The sequence below is a fragment of the Mus caroli genome, unplaced genomic scaffold, assembly GCF_978045245.1.
Source record: "Mus caroli unplaced genomic scaffold, Mus_caroli_1 scaffold_4, whole genome shotgun sequence".
NCBI lineage: Eukaryota > Metazoa > Chordata > Mammalia > Rodentia > Muridae > Mus > Mus caroli.
Window position 1 is genome coordinate 34065759 of NW_028227259.1, and position 16966 is coordinate 34082724.

Below are 16966 nucleotides of genomic sequence, written 5' to 3' on the forward strand. Positions count from 1 at the left end.
CCAAGTCCCACCTCCAACCAAAAAGCTCTTGGCAACTGTTAGCTTCTGGGAAACAGAACATCCGTTTTCTTTCATAGAGTGGCACTGGGCATATCAACCACAGCCAGGGCAGACCTCCTGGCCAGGACAAACTGAACTCATGGTTCTGTTTTGGGGTGGGGGAAGGCCGGTGATTAAAGCACTGCAGAGAGGTCTACTGGCTGCTCTGAGGGGGCAGTGAGGGAAGTGTGGGGTGAGATGGGGCATACAGGTCAGGAAATGCTTTCTAATGGTATTGACTTGTAGTACACCTCAGTGAAAAGGCATGGGGCTGAGTCATGATGGCAGGGTTGAATGATGGGGGCATATTAACTGCCAACCCAAGGATGCCTATTCCATGGAGACTGAACCCAGGGCATAAGCCCAGCTTTCAGTCTTATTCTCCAAGGTGCTCTTTGCTCTAATACTAAGTTGATGAGACTTGATTTTGAAATTGCCTTGGTCTGTCTGGAGGCAACTGAGCAAGTACCATCACTTTTCGGAAAACTCAATCTTCTCCTGTGGGGTCTCCCTTCTACCAGTGCCCATGTCCCCTGGTCTGAGGGATAGGTTAGGGAGCTAACACCACTGATCTTGTGGACAAGAACAACAGCTTTATGCCCCAACTATGAGTCAGGCAGGGCATATGTGTGACAATGGACTGGATGGTGTGCTGTCAGGGAACCTCCCAGCATAGAGAGGTCCAAATCCCATCATCACTAAGTGCGTGTCTGCCGACAGGAGGCAGGTGCTCGGTGTGACCTAGGATGAGGGGTGGGTTCTCACTCCCGCCATCCACTCTCTGGGTGGAGACCCGGGTTAAACAGTGGTGTCCTCTCTTCCCTCCCCCACTCCAGCTTCCATAAAGGCTGTACTTGTTCTCCTTACCTACCTAACTGCACCTTTCCTTTCTGGCTGCCTTTGCTGCTCTGCACTTTATAAGGCACAGAGAGCTAAGTTCAGGTGGAAAGAAAAACCAAATCTGGAATTACATCTGTATCAGTAACATCTTAATCAAGTCACCAGCTGCCAACACTGTGTTAGGTGTAAATAACAGGCAGATGTACCTAATGGGAAGAGAAAGTAATTGCCGCCTTCACACCCCATTCAAGCATCCAAGAGACATGGTATCTTTTTTGTGTTTTTGTGTTATATGTGTGTACATGTGAACTGGCACACATGAACATATGTGCATGTGTGGAGGACAGGCCAATGTTCCTTTCTCTCCACCCTATTTAATAGTTTTGGAGATAGGGTCTTTACTGAACCTGGAACTCTGATTTAGCTAGACTAGCACTAAGTACATGCCTGCCATATTTGAAAATTTAAAAATATGACCTCCAGATTTTGAAGATTTGGATTCAAGACCTCGACTTTCCACTAATACAGGAACAGCCTTGGCCAAGTTAATTATTCTTATCCTTGGATTCCTCACACGGAAATGGAAATACAGCATTGCTGAGAAGATCACTTAAGACAACAACAACAACAGGCCAGAGAGGATTGCTTAGCCACTATGAATATTTGTTGCTCTTGTATGGGAGTAGGGTCTGCTTCCCAGTACCCACATGGTGGCTCACAACTACCATAACACTATGGTTCCAGATTTGAAGCATGCTGCTAAACTTCTCAGGAACCAGGCACACAAGTGGTACACAAATATACAAGCAAGCAAAACACTCAGACGTAAAAATAAATTATAATATAGGGAGAATCATTATAAACACACAAATTAAGCAAAACAACAGCAAAAATAATAAAATCCTGATTATTAATTGGGCGATGAAGTTACCAGTGAGGTCCCTGGTGGTGGAATTAGGACTTCTTGCACAGGCATAAAAATATTGCTGGGCAAATGGTAGATCAGAGTACAATATCCAGAGACTACCCCACCTGGGAATTCATCCCATAATCAAAGCCAGACACTATTGCTTATGCCAGGAAGATTTTGCTGAAAAGACCCTGATATAGCTGTCTCAAGTGAGGCTATGCCAGTGCCTGGCAAATACAGAAGTGGATGCTCATAGTCATCTATAAGGTAGAACACAGGGCCCCCAATGGAGAAGCTAGAGAAAGCACCCAAGGAGCTGAAGGGGTCTGCAACCCTATAGGTGGAACAACAATATGAACTAACCAGTACCCCCAGAGCTCGTGTCTCTAGCTGCATATGTAGCAGAGGATGGCCTAGTTGGCCATCATTGGGAAGAGAGGCCCCTTGGTATTGCAAACTTTATATGCCTCAGTACAGGGAAACGACAGGGCCAAGAAGTGGGAGTGGGTGGGTAGGGGAGCAGGGTGGGGGGAGGGTATAGGGAACTTTCGGGCTAGCATTTGAAATGTATATAAAGAAAATATCTAATAAAATTTTTTTTAAAAATGATAGATCAGTGTCTCTTGGGAAAGGGTACATGTTTTGGAGCCAGGCAGATCTGGGTTTTGTGATATTTGGCAGTATTATCTTTTGTATGGAGGGGGGGTCCTTCCCGTAATACCACAAAATTCACTACCAATAAATCACTGAGTCAGAGACTGCCCGAACTTCAGGGGAGGGCGTGGCTTCTGTCCACTTCCTGAGCCTTCTACCGGAACCGGCGCATGCCCCGGAAGCAGTCCTTGAGCTCTTTAGGCCGGTCTGGGTGAGAATCGGGGGACGGAAGCCATGCTGCTTTCCGCTGTCTCTTGTAAGTCGGTCTGAGGCGGCGGCAGGGCCTGCGGCGTGGAGCCGAGGCGGCGACCCGCAGGTCCCGAGGTGGAGCCCGGAGGGGTGGAGGGGTGGAGGACCTGGCGCGGCGGCTGCCACCCCGCGGCGCGCCTCCGGGTCTGGTGAGAAGGCGGCGGGAGCCCCGTCGCCCTCTGCAGGGGTGTCCGAAGAACGTCTACTGGCCGCTGTGGTGTTACCCCGCTGCCTGGCTCCTGGCTGACATCCTGGTTAGAGTTAGCATCTCAGGCGACTTTGCTGCAGTCTCTAAAGTTCAAACAAGAGATTTGTTGCAGTACACATATTTACACCATAGAAGGGTGGGGATAGAGCAGATACTACTTAAGAACGTTGTTAAGATGGCAGACAACTGTTGATTATACCAAAACAACAACAACAACAAAAAACATTCAAAATTGTGTGGGCCAGACTCACACCAGGAAAAAGTTATTTTAGTGTAAGTGGGGAATACTTTTAAAGTGTTTTTGGTTACAACTAATGTTGATAAGCACTTCGAGTAAAAAAAAAAATAACAACCTTATTTTTTTTTCTTTCTTCCAACCTTTACACACACAAGTTGCCAAGAGCAAGTCAAAGTAAGTAAAGGTTTTTGTTTTATTGGTCCAGTGTTTGGGTTTGATCTCCCAAGAGTTGATCTGGGGTTATTTATTTGGTTAATTATTTTGTTGATGTGAACACCTTGGGGGAAAAGTCCTTTGATGGCGCTATCATTGACAGTTGGATTCTGGGTTGCAGATACCTAAGCTGAGAATGCATCTGATATACCAAAACCACAGATCATGTTGCTTAGCAACTCTGCTTCCTCTTTCCTTCAGTGGCTGGTAGGAAGCCGAGGTACCCTGTTACTAACTGGGGAAGAGAGCACAGTGGGAAATCTGGCCTCTTGCAAAGCAGTGCATTTGCACTGAGGTAAACGGAGGGTGTAAGTTGAGGACTGTGTTGTCTCCCTTCTGCCCCAGGGAGTATTCACAGCCTTTGTGTAAAGGAACTTTGCTGCTTGTCTCACCTCAGAATCTATTAGTTCATTGCTTTGCTCCTAAAGCAAGCATCAGGCTGGTGATCTGTTTGGCTCTACCACCAGAGCCATTTGCCTGGAGTCTTCTGCAGGAATCTACAGATGAGCTCTGATTTGATGGAAACCTAGAGCCTGTTTCTAGAAGTCAGTCCAAGCACTAGAAAGATTGCAGAGCTAAGCGTTAGGCAGCTGGAACCGAGAGGCTAGACCTGTGCCTTGCCTATGTGCCAGTTCATCTGCTCCATAATTTCAGCCCTAGGAGGCACAGCCTTAGTTTTATGTTTCTTGTAGGGCTCCTCACAGAGTAAGTACCCCATAGAGACTTGTTGAATCGTTGTGACTGAATGGATAATTATGTTAATTACATAACCCTCTCTCCCCTCCAGTACTGGGGATTGAACTTAGGCCCATGCTGGGCACAAGCTTTCTCCCTGAATTCTGTTCAGCCTCATATTTGTTTTTCTAAGTTTTCAGACTCAATGAGTTGCTGAGTGTACTGGCTAGTTTTGTGTCAGCTTGACACAGGCTGGAGTTATCACAGAGAAAGGAGCTTCAGTTGAGGAAATGCCTCCATGGGATCCAGCTGTAAGGCATTTTCTCAATTAGTGATCAAGGGGGAAAGGCCCTTTGTGGGTGGGACCATCCCTGGGCTGGTAGTCTTGGCTTCTGTAAGAGAGCAGGCTGAGCAAGCCAGGGGAGGCAAGCCAGTAAAGAACATCCCTCCATGGCCTCTGCATCAGCTCCTGCTCCATGACCTGTTTGAGTTCCAGTCCTGACTTCCTTTGGTGATGAACAGCAGCATGGAAGTGTAAGCCGAATAAACCCTTTCCTCCCCAACTTGTTTCTTGGTCGTGATGTTTGTGCAGGAATAGAAACCCTGACTAAGACACTGAGGTTGGCCTTGAACTTGTGAACTTCCTGCTCCAGCCTCCTAAGTGGTTAGGATTATTGGCCTGTACCACCAGACCTAGCATCATTGTCTTTCTTGTTCCATCAACAAATACTGTAGTCTTCAGGGGCATCGTTTGAGGAGTAATGTGGCCCTTCTTGGCTTTATTTTGTTTTGAGACAGGATCTCAGTCTGTGGTCCAGGTTGATCCTCCTGTCTCAGCCTTCAGTCAGAGTGCTGAAATTATAGATGTGAGCCTCCATGCCCGATTGTGGTTTCAAGTGCTTCAGATGTGTAATGGCATGAGGAATGGCTTATGTGGGGAGGCAAAGATGACACACACATACGAGAAAGTAACAGCACAGGTAGTCAAAGGTCAGGGAGATAAATGATAAGTTTGCTGGTTTGGATGACTAAATGAGATACAAAGGTGTCCAGGGCCTGTGCGTCAGTGATGTAAACCGTGAGATCTCTTTACTTTGTCCCTTCTTGCTATCAGTCTTTTTGGAAGATCGGCTCTCCTTAGGCAGCCATCTTCAGGGTTGCCTTGCTGTATGTAGCTGGGACTACTGTCACCCTGTATATTCTCCCACCAGATGTCTGCTCCTCATGAGAGATGCCCTCAGAGGCCGATTCTCCGATTTGGCTTCCTCACTGCTGCTGTTTTGGCAAGGTTGTCACGGAGTCACTGTAGGTGACCTTGGGATTCAGAGCCGTTGAAATAGTTTAATGGGAAATGTAGACTGTCATGGCACGGATTCCTCTTAGGGCCACTATGACTCCATAGCAAAGTGTGCTGTGTGTTCTTGGCGGCCCACCTAATGTGTTTTGAGCTTGTGACAGTGCATTTTTTGATCTTAGAACTATCCTTGTGAAACTGGTGAGCCAAGCTGGGACAGGTTTCTCCTTCAACCACAAGAGAAGCCGACTCCGAGAGAAGCTGACCCTTCTGCACTATGATCCAATAGGTAAGGCTCAGAGAAGTGACATCACAGCAGCTCATGTTCTCGGGACCTTCTGTCTCCTTTTCAAATGAATGTCTCTGGGGATTCAAATGAATGTCTCAGGACATACACCAGGACACAGGAGCTTTGAGAGGGAGGGAAGATGTGACATCGTGGTAAGGAACTGCTATGAGCAAACCCATCGGGACACGGGGAGATGGACTTGAGCTGGGATAGTCAGACAGAGGCTCTAAGAAGGGTTTAGTTACATGACCGGAGGAATTCAGCTATCTAAAGAATAGGCAGTCGTCTTCGAAGGGGAGGGTGTGGCCTAACAGTGGCAAGTCACAGGGTTCAGGTATGAGTTAAACAAATAGAGAGCATGTGTTGGTACATTGGGATAGGACATTTGATTTTCTATCATGATATCTACCAAAAATGCCATAATAAATGGTAACTTTAAGTTTGTCTAGGAGACAGACATACTTGGGCTGATGAGATGGCTCGGTGGATTAAGGCCAGTGAATCTGGTGGCCTGAGTGCCATCATTGTGGCCTGCATAGTAGGAGAGAGTAATGGCCTACAGGTTGTTCTCTGACCCACACACATGTGCCTCTCCCGCATACACTCACAATAAGTAAATACAGCAAACTAAACAGAGACAGGTTCCAGAGGCTAGGTGTCTCCTCACAAACCCAGCCAATGTGGGTGGAGATCCACCCTTTCCTAAAATTTGTGGGCTCGGCAAAGTAAGCTGTCAGGTGTTTTACTTTAGAGTTCGGGGCTTTAGTTGTCTGCCCACTTTAGTTGCCTCCTCGTAAGAGAAAGGCTGACTTAGCATGAAGAGGCAAAAAAACCTCAAGCTCAGTTGTCAGCTTAAAATTGTTCAATTCCATTTTGTTATAGAAATAAAAGTCCCTGCTGTTTTCATGATATCCATATTTCTGGCCATTTATTACTGTAATAAAAAGGGAATTCTAGTCTTAGTCGTGAAGACTAGAACTCTAAATTTCAGGAAGATTCCTATATGGTGGAGAAATTACTGGAATGAAGAGGTTTGACACTGGATTGGTGTTCTCATTCCTTCTGATTTCCTTGTATTAACTGGTTAAAAAAAGTGCAGAGAATTATACTAATTCTAATATAGTAATATTTTACTGCTATTTCATTCAGCTTCTTTAGAGTTGACTTTTAGGAAGCCACCGATATTGATAAGTGTTTGTTAAATGAGCTGTGATAGTTTAAATATGCTGGAATTTCACCCTTAGCTTTTGAGAAGTTAGGATTACGGTTGTCATTCTCGTGACACTGGGAAAGAATGCACCATGAGCGTCTTAGATCACAAGTTCATATGTTGGCTTCCTGTACATAGCTAGGTTTTCTTTTTTTTTTTTGGTTTTTTGAGACAGGGTTTCTCTGTGTAGCCCTGGCTGATCCTGGAACTCACTCTGTACACCAGGCTGGCCTCGAACTCAGAAATCCACCTGCCTCTGCCTCCCGAGTGCTGGGATTAAAGGCGTGCGCCACTACGCCCGGCTAGCTAGGTTTTCTAATAAGAAATGTTGGTAGCAAATGTCTTTTTTGAAGAAGAGAATGTCCTGTGGTAGGGGATACCTGCTTCCTTCTGTTCTGTGAGATGCCCTATAGACTTGCCGTGAATGAAGATGTTTGCTTTAGGGCTGGCCTTGCTCAGGGTTCCAGAGAGTCTGGCCCATCCCCACCATTTTATTGCAGTGAGTAGCATTAGTTGGAGGATAATGTTAGTCTCTTAGGAAGCAAATCAGAGATGAAATACAGAAGGATCCTAGTCAGTTGAGTGTTTCACAGACTGCTCTGAGGCAACAACTGGCTGCGTCTGCAAGTAGTCTCCATTTTATCTGTGAGTGTTTGGCCTGCATGTCTGCATGTGCACCTCTGTGGCTTGTGTTGCTCCTGAGAAGCTATGGATGGTTGTAAACCACTGTGTGGCTGTGGGAAGTTGAGTCTGGGTCCCCTAAACAGGTACTCTTATTCCTTGAGGCATCTCTTCAGCCCCACCGCTCTTATACTTACTTTCCTCATAGAAAACTGATGCCAAGGAGGAAGGATTAAAGGCTGAGACATAAGAGTATTAAATCTTGTTTATCATAAAGAGAACGAAAACTTGTCAGTTTTAATTCTGTGGATCACTAAACAAGGCAATAGAGACTTTAATTGGAACAGAATAGATTTAGGTTAGCTGTAGGGAAAGAACTTGACAGATTCATTCTTCTATGAATTAAACAGCAAATATTTTGACTGAAAATTGCATTATGTTTAGTGTTGTGGATAGCAGTGTGTCACTTCAGCTCAGCTCACGTGAGTGCTCACTGTTTATCTGGCAACAGCTTTGAGGGAATGGTTGTCTTCACACCAGGAAAGAAACAGAGGAGGGGGCTCAGGACTGATGCATAGTGGAACCATACTCCTTCCTTCCCTCGGCTGGGTTTCGAACCCAGAAACATAAGCACCCTTTAATATTAATATTGAGCCGCATTCCTAACTCCTCAGAGTCAGTGTTACAACCCAGCTCTTCTGGCTATTTCTAGTACTTGGGGCCAATTTTATGTTCTTTTTTTTTTTTTGGTTTTTCTTTTTTTGTTTTTTGTTTTTGGTTTTTCGAGACAGGGTTTCTCTGTGTAGCCCTGGCTGTCCTGGCACTCACTTTGTAGACCAGGCTGGCCTCGAACTCAGAAATCCGCCTGCCTCTGTCTCCCAAGTGCTGGGATTAAAGACGTATGCCACCACGGCCCAGCCAATTTTATGTTCTTGATACTAGCTTTTTGTTCTTAATACATTTTAAATTGAACTCACCTTCCCTCCACCCTCCAGCTTGTCTCAGCTACTCTCCATTGAACCCCTCTGATGTCCTCTCCAAGCTGATAGCCTCTTTTCTTTGATTATTGTCATGTGTGTGGGTATATATGTGCATATCAGGGCTGACTGCCCTGCATTGGACAGTCAATAAGGGACTTACCCTGGGAGAGGCTAGCTCTCCCAGCAGTCATTAGCTGTGTGTAGCTCTTTGTCTAGAGTGAGAAAATCTTCATGAGATTTCCCCCTTCCGTGTTAGCGTGTCCACTGATACTTCTGTTCTTCGGTCTTGTTTCTAGGACAGAGTTTTCAGCAGACTTCTTGGTATTCTGGCTCTTACAATCATTCTGCCCCCTCTTCCTTGATGTTCCTTGAACCACAGATGTAGGAGCTGTGTTGTAGCTGTATCGGTTGGGACTGGGCTCCCATGATCTGTTGATGTCTGTATTGTGTCCAGTTGTGGTTTTCTGTGATGGTCTCCATTTGCTATAAGTGCAGCTTCTTTGATGAGGAATGGTAGCTACACTCGTCCAGGAAAAGTGGCTTGAGTACCTTCCTAATACTTGTTTAAAACTAGAACTGCGATATGGCTCTGTGGTTGAGTATTTGTTTTTATTTGTTTGTTTGTTTTTTGGGGGGGGCAGGGTTCAACACAGGGTTTCTCTGCGTAGCCCTGGCTGCCCAGGAACTCCCTCTGTAGACTAGGCTGGCCTTGAACTCAGAGATCCACCTGCCTCTGCCTCCCAAGTGCTGGGAGGAGACTATTTGTTTTATTTGTACGAAGTTCTAAGTCAATTCCTAGAACTGCCAACCTGCCCTGCCCACTCCCCAGACAAACAAACCAGATAAAAACCCTAAGATAGAACAGTCTGGATTCTCTGCTCTAGTCAGCATTCGGAGCTCCACTCTCTGCCTCTTAGCTATTTGTATGCACTTTGTTTTTCAGTACTGGGATCAAACCTGGTGCCTTGGCTCACAGAGGGCAGGTGCTGTCTGCCCACCGCTGTAGCCGGAGCTCTGCTTCAGTTTTAGTAAATCTCAATGTTGTTGTTCTTGAGGGACCACGCTTTGACTTCTACATGAAGTCTGACTTATTTTTCTCTTTTCTTTTTATTTTGCCTCAGGTCTCACTGTGTGTTCTTGGCTTGCTTGGGGCTCACAGAGACCCACCTGCCTTGGTCTCCCATGCCCAGCCAGTTTCTGTTTTTATTGGTGTGTGTGTGTGTGTGTGTGTGTGTGTGTGTGTGAGGGGGCTTGGGGTCAGAGTGTTACCATGTGGCCATGAATTTGAAATCCTCCTGCTTCTGCCTTCTGAGTGCTAGGATTACACACATTTACCACCACATTTGGTCTGATTTCTCAGTTCGTAAGAGCTTTATTGGATTTTCTCATACTCATCTTACAATTCACTGCTGTATGAAATCATGGTTTCCTTATAAATTCTGCAGTGCCTGTCACAGATCTGTATACTAAATTCTTAATTAAAGGGATTAATGCAGAGGATAGAAGTATTTTAATACATAAAGTCTTGTTCTGTTTGTTGTTGTGGTTTGGGATAGGGTCTCTCTCTGTATCACGATCTAGCCTGGAACTTGAGACGTAGACCAGTTTGGCCGAGGTCACGCCGAGGTCTACTTTCCTCTGCCTCCCAAGCACTGGGATTGAAGGTGTGTGCAGGCTGGCCAGCTTAAAGCCTTGCTCTAATAACCAGAGATTCTGGATGTGGTCATTCAATTACTCCTGATTGCCTCTTAGTGAATGAAAACATTCTCTCATGTCTTACATGATCCCAAGTATGTGAAAAATATCCCTTATATAATATATTTTATTAATTTAGTGGTACATTTCTCTGGAGTGGTTAATGGTTCTTAAATTCTCATGAATTCCACCTAGAGAATTTTTAAGAAATTGTTGAATTCCTGCTGCTGAACTGGAAGTAGGATGGAGGTGAGAAATGCAGAGTATTTAATGTTTTTTTCTTTGATTATTTATTAGTAAGGGTGAATTGGCTGTGCCTGGTGCTTGCAGATGATGTCAGATTCCCTGGAACTTGAGTTGTGGGTGCTGTGAACCAAACCTGGGTCTTTTTGAAAGGCAACCAGTGCTCTTAACTAGCCATCTTTTCAGCCCACAGCAGTATATTTTAAATAAGCTTCTTAGCTAATTAATTCTTAATCATGGCTTGGAAATTTAATGTGGGGTGTATCCATTTTCATTGTAGAAGAGAAAACAAAGCTGAAGTGTGTACAGTCAGGAGCTATGAGGTCACACAGTCCTTTGGCCTCCCGGCTTTCCTTTGGGTGTCTTGTTTTTGTGGCAAGGAAGAATCCAGTCATATATATATATATATATGACTGGATTCTATATATATATATAGAATATCTATCTATCTATCTATATATATATATATATAGAGAGAGAGAGAGAGAGACAGAGAGAGAGACAGAGAGAGAGAGAGTGTGTGTGTGTGTCTGTCTGTCTGTCTGTTGGCTGGAGGCTGATGGCAGATAATAGGGCACTCAGGGCTCTATGCTAGTCTCCTTTCGCAGCTGCCTGCTTCACTCTGTTGCCAAGGCAGTAGCTTTTTCAGTAAATCTGTAATACTGAAGTTTTCCTATGCTACCTCATTGTCAATGTGCACCATTCCTGTTGGGGTGTGAAGCCATCTCTAGACAGTGGAGGTTCTGTGGTTTGCTTCCCTTCTGACTGCCATTCCTCTGTGACTGTGCAGCTCTCGATGCTGCTCTGGAGCCCAGTGCCCAGCTGGTTCTTGTGCACCCATTATGAGATTGGATCCAAGTCAATGTTTGCCATGTTTGCCTCAGTAGCTCACACTGATAGGAGTAATGACTTTGTAGCATGTCAAGGATATTGCTGATTGGCTGGTGACCCCTCCCTTGGCTTCTTACCCATTTCTTTTTGTCTTCTCTGGCCTGTGAGATAGAGAGGCTGGGTTTGCAAATCCGCTCATCCTCACGTCAAACAGAAAAAATGACGGAAGAGGATAGAGGGCTCAGGGTATAATATATATTTTAATAAAAACAATGATGGTTCCTATTTTTCTCCTACAACCCCTTTTTCTTGCTTCACAGTGAACAAAAAAGTTCTCTTTGTGGAACAGAAAAAAATACGTTCCCTCTGAGTAGTGGATTGAAAATGAATTTGATTCATAAATGAGAAGATCGAGGGTGAGGCACCGTTCCGAACTCTGCAGTTTGCAATGAAGACGAGGAAATTGCAGCGTGGCCTCGGAGGATGTTGGCCAAGGGACAGAGCCGAAAAAGTCCTTCACAGAGACCACATATTTATCTCTCTGGATGCTTTATAGGCCTTAATAAAAAAATATCAAAATAGCCTATACTCTTGTCTCTTAGAGGTATTGTGTCTGTCATATGAAGTGTAAAAAACCAATCACCTAACTAAGAAATAACTATTGTTTTACCTAAAGAAAGCCATTTCCACAGTGAGGCTTGAGCAGGAGTGCCTCCCTCGGCTGCTCCCTGTGCTCCATAGGACAGTGCTGCAGACAGTGCTGAAGAATCTGCTTTCGTGGTGACAGGCTGGCAGGCAGCAGGAAGGAAAGAAAACATCGGCTTTGGTTTGTATGTGTGTGTGTCCTTAGGAACAGTGGTCCATATTCTTTTTTTTTTTTTTTTTTTTTAATATTTATTATATATAAATACACTGTCGCTGTCTTCAGACACACCAGAAGAGGGCATCAGATCTCACTACTGATGGTTGTGAGCCACCATGTGGTTTCTGGGATTTGAACTCAGGACCTCTGGAAGAGCAGTCAGTGCTCTTAACCACGGAGCCATCTCTCCAGCCCTGGTCCATATTCTTAAACAGCTCACCAGAGCCTTAAGTTCCGTATCTTTGGTTTGAGCTTTGAGAGAGACAAGCTCTCGTTGGGTAGTGTAGGCTGGAATGGACCTTGCTGTGCAGCCCAAACTGGTCACAAGCCCTTAGGACACAGAGGACCTGATTGTCCGTACCTGTCTTTTACGAGAGGAGCTGTAGTGTAGTCCACTACTTTGGGGGCATGGTGGCATTCCAGAGCTAATTCTGATAGCCCTCCTGTTCATTTATGACTGCTGGCTCCCCTTATCACCTTAATCAGGCTGTTTTCCACGATTTTTCAAATTTCCTCAGATTCCTCCTTTTTTTTTCCTCAGATTTTTGGCTAAAATGATGAGCTTTTTTAGAATTGCTAGTCCATATCCTACTTCCTTTAAAATACCTGAGAAAATATCGTGTCACCCCCAGCCACACAGAGCCAATGCTGTCCCAAAATAGCCCCTTCCCAAGGTCCAGTCTGTGATTTTGGAGGAAACCAACTCAATAGGAAACAGAATTAGATGTAAACAGGACAGCTTGCTGGCATTGGTTCTGGTCTACTGTGTGAGTACCAGGAATTGAATCAGGTCAGGTGGCCAGTGCCTCACCACTGAGCCATCTTGTTTTACTTTTCCTTTACTTTAGAGGGAGGCAGACTTTCATGTATTTATTCTAGGGTGTCTTAAATGTGCTATGTAGCCGAGGATGACCTTGAACTTCTGACCCTCCTGCCTCTGCCGCCTGAGTGCTGGGATTACAGGCATGGGCTGGGATCAAGCATGGGGTTTCACTCATACTAGGCAATCACTTTACCAATTGAGCTACATCTCCAGTCCCCAAAACAAGTTCAACAACACATGCTAAGGGTGAGTGTTGGCTCCTTAGAATGTGTTTGGCAGAGCTGAATGCTAGTCCCCTTTTCTTTCTTTCTTTTTTTTTTTTTTTTTTTTTTTTTTTGAGACAGGGTTTCTCTGTATCACCCTGGCTGTCCTGGAACTCACTCTGTAGACCAGGCTGGCCTCGAACTCAGAAATCCGCCTGCCTCTGCCTCCTGAGTGCTGGGATTAAAGGCATGTGCCACCACGCCCAGCTAGTCCCTTTTTCTTTGGAACATTCTTTGCTCTGGCTGTAGGCACTGCTGTCCACCCCTGCTGTATAGTGTGCATTCAACACTAGACTTTGCTGCTCTCTAAACAGTAGAATCGAATTTCTGGTGGTTGGTTTTTTTTTTTTTTTTTTTTTTTTTTTGACTATGAAATAGCAAAGCATCACTAACTCAAAGAAGGCTTGATAACTTCATAAATGAACATATTTATAAAGGAAGGACATTTTCTAGTAATTGTGAGCTGAGTAGCCACACCCATGTGCATTTACTTTCCAGAGTGTATTTATTTGGGGGTTAGCAGTAGTCAAAATAGAGCAAGAGGGAGGCCTTTTTTGTATGGATAAGAGGACTGTGTTCCTGTGGCCTGTACACTGACTGCAGCGATGAAATTGGATCTCTTGAGCATTTCTTCCAAGGACAGATTTGGGTAGTAAGCCAGGTAGAAGGCCAGCGCTCCCACAAAACTGTCACCAGCACCCTGCAATGGAAGCACAATTATGAAGACAAGCATGTAGCCGAGCTGTGGCTCGGTGGTAGGGAACCTGCCTGGTCTTTGGAAGGCTTGAGGTTCAAGCTTTAGTACCCAAACCAAACCAATCCTTTTAATTTTATAATAGCTTCAGAGTTCCAGAAAAGGAGCAAAGACACTCCAGCCCAGCTTTGTTAACACCCAGATGTGGCACACTCGCCCAGACCGAGGACGTAACAGTATTAGCTGAGCTTGATACCTTACGTGGATCTTATTAGTTTCTGCTCAGTGTCCTCTTTCCTTCCATACCCACAGGTTATGACAGGAAAGTGTTTGATGACGGATTAGAGGTCAGCTACTTTGCAGACTGCCTTAGGATGGGGTCGCACAATATAACCCAGGCTAGCCCCAGTCTCTCCAGTTTGGGATTATGTAAAAAAAATATCTGTTTTTTCTTCTTGAACCCTTGCTCCTGGAATGATGACTCGGAGACTAATTATTATTGAATACTGAGGCCATAAACTTAGGCTCATTCCCTGACTAGCTTGTAACTTATTTAACCTATTCAAACCATTCTATGTCTATCACTTGGTTAACTAGCATGCCATCAGTCTTGGACTGCTTCGTTCTTCATGCCTCAGCCTCACAGTGTCTCCCTTGAATCTCTCCCTGTGTCTTTTCCTGCATTTTGTTTTATTACCTCACTATTTACCAGAATCCTCCCTCTTTCTGCAAGTGTTCCATCTATTTCCTGCCTCAGCTCACTGGCCATACATGCTTTTTTTTTTTTTTTTTTTTTTTTTTTTTTTTTTTTTGATATGTGATGCTTATGAGAGATTCTCTCCACAGGATTACAGGCATGTACCACCATGCCGAGCTATGGGATTTGTCTCTAAACTGTCACATCAAAGCAAGGATGTGTGTTCTGAGTTTCCTTGGCCATGTGGGTGAGTGGTTTCTGCCAGATTTTCTTCAGTCATTTTCCTCTTTTCATATTGTACTCTATAAGCCAATCAACAAGGATCTAATCTTTTATCCTTTCCCACCAAGCAGGGGTTTGTGTAGCTCAGTCTGGCTTCAAAGGCTAAGTAGCCAGGGGTGACCCAGAACTCCCAATCCTCTGCTTCTACCTCCCCTGTGGGGTTGCAGGCATGTATCACCATATCAGGTTTATGTGGTAGTGCCAGGACCTGAACCTATGAGCTCCATCCCTAGCCAGACACTGTTCGTAAGTGGCTGGAGTTCTGAGCTTATGCTTTAGATCCTGGACACAGAGCAGAGAGAATTGACATAGATTGGAGTTCTCCATACAAAATTTGTCCTCTCCCTCCATTTATTTAATCATTTGTATCACTATGAACTCATTTTTTGGGCTATTATCTAATAGTTTATTCATTGTTCATTGATCCCAGCTTTGGCAATTGGGTTCTTTCCAACTGCCTCCTGTGTGTGGTCTCTTACACTAGCTCCATCATTTTTGCTTGCTTGCTTTCTGGGACAAGATGCCCCAGGCACATTTTGTATATTCCCTCTCTATCCCTAAAATTAGTCATGTTTCCATTAATAGTGGATGCAAAGAGTAGTGAGAGCCATTTAGATATGGTGAAGAACTTTAGTCCCTGGATTTAATCAGTAGACAGAGGCAGGAACTACAGTCTCATGGCCAGCCTGGTCTACATAGTGACTTCAAGGCCAGCCAGGACTCCATAGTAAGAGCTGTCTGTGTCCCAGGGCATTTGTGCAGAATGCCTGTGGACTAAGTATTAAACGGTGGGCCAGAGTTTGTAAATGGTCTGGGGGTTGATGAGTGATAGTCTCCCTATGCAGCCCACAGCTGATCTGGAGTTTTGCTGCCCAGTCTAGGCTGGCTTAGACTCGTGATTCTCCTGTCTCGGCCTCCTGAGTCTTCACTCAGTTTATAGGCATGTAAAAGACTTAAGGAATTTTAAAAGCCTCCCTTTGTGAATTTGCAGTTGTGACAATATTTGCCTCTGAATGATTTCTCTCTCTTTAAAACGTTTTGTGGCTTTCCACTGCATCATTGTGGAATGAATCCAGAGAAGCTCCTGCCTGCATTGGTGGATACTCTAGCGCACTGTGGCCAGGCACCTGAAAGTGGAGGGGGACTGGGAGGGACACTTGTCTGTGAAAGTGGCTGCAGGAAAGCTGAGACTCAAGATATTAGCAGCACCACTGGTTATGGGACCATGCATAGCAGGACATGGCTGCTTTATTTGTTTTTTTAACCAAGAACCTTGCCTGAGGCAGTCCCCACCCCCTGGTTAAACACTGCAGAGAGGTCTGATCACCTCCACCTTCCCTGGTGACTCCTTGTTTGTAGATGATTCCAGAACCCACATCTAAGCTGGGCATGGTGGTGTGCATTTGCAGTTCTAGTGCTAGAGAGATGGAGACAGGCAGACCCTGGTTCGTGCTGGCCAGTTGGCCTACCTTACTTGGTGAGCGTCAGACTATAACAAAGCCTATCTCAGAAATCAAGGCAGGGGATAACTCAGTAGGTGAGCGAGCTTGCTGTGAAAGCCCAAGGCCCTGGGTTGAAATTCACCTAAAAGTTGGGCATGGCTGCACATTAGGGCAGAGACAGGCAGGTCCTGGGCACTTGCTGGGTAACCAGGCTGCCTGGCTCAAGCTGCATGCTTCCAGTTCAGTGAGAGGGCCTGTCTCAAGGGAAGAAGAAAAGGGAGATGGGAAACAACAGGAAGACACCTACTGTCCCTGGTCTCTGCATGTGCATGCATGGACATATGTTCTTGCACATATAAGCACATGTCACATATACACATCTTCCACATAAACACAGTTCCTGGGGATTGACCTCTTGCCTTTACATACATGCACACACACACACACACACACAATGTGTGTACTCAGTTGATAATGAACCAACTTCCAGTTGCTATGGCTTTGACCTCACCAGAAGTGAGATGTAGGGCTATTTCAAAGCAGGTGGCAGCTGGGCCATGGAGCCCCAACCCTTGAAAGCCATACTACACCCAAGGATGGAAATGCATAAAGGGCAGAGATATGATTCTCCTTCGTATAGAGTAGAATGGTGGGGAAGTCCAGGTGTGACAGCCTTGCTCTGCAGTAGGAGGCTTCAAAGCTGGATACTTTACA

General features: G+C 45.2%; 2 protein-coding genes across 4 annotated transcripts in view; one reads left to right on the plus strand and one right to left on the minus strand.

Annotated features, from left to right (window-relative positions):
• Positions 1 to 2587: 2587 nt before the first annotated feature.
• Positions 2588 to 11775, plus strand: Mrpl33 (mitochondrial ribosomal protein L33). 3 transcript variants are annotated; one of them, XM_085836584.1, is made up of 5 exons: positions 2629 to 2699; positions 3294 to 3312; positions 5238 to 5331; positions 5503 to 5609; positions 11510 to 11775. In XM_085836584.1, the coding sequence occupies exons 3-5, from the start codon at positions 5258 to 5260 to the stop codon at positions 11557 to 11559; spliced, it is 231 nt and encodes a 76-aa protein (XP_085692710.1). In that variant the 5' UTR covers positions 2629 to 2699; positions 3294 to 3312; positions 5238 to 5257; the 3' UTR covers positions 11560 to 11775. The 3 variants fall into 3 exon arrangements, with proteins under 3 accessions (XP_021018523.1, XP_085692710.1, XP_085692709.1); XM_085836583.1 differs by having other exon boundaries at positions 5238 to 5314; XM_021162864.3 differs by lacking the exon at positions 5238 to 5331 and having other exon boundaries at positions 2588 to 2699.
• Positions 11776 to 13545: 1770 nt separating this feature from the next.
• Positions 13546 to 16966, minus strand: part of Rbks (ribokinase) — an 81239-nt gene continuing 77818 nt past the window's right edge. Inside the window, exon 8 of the mRNA XM_021162862.3 lies at positions 13546 to 13837. Within this exon, the coding sequence (XP_021018521.1) occupies positions 13664 to 13837 (174 nt within the window). The 3' untranslated portion in view covers positions 13546 to 13663. The remainder of the gene's footprint in view (positions 13838 to 16966) is intronic.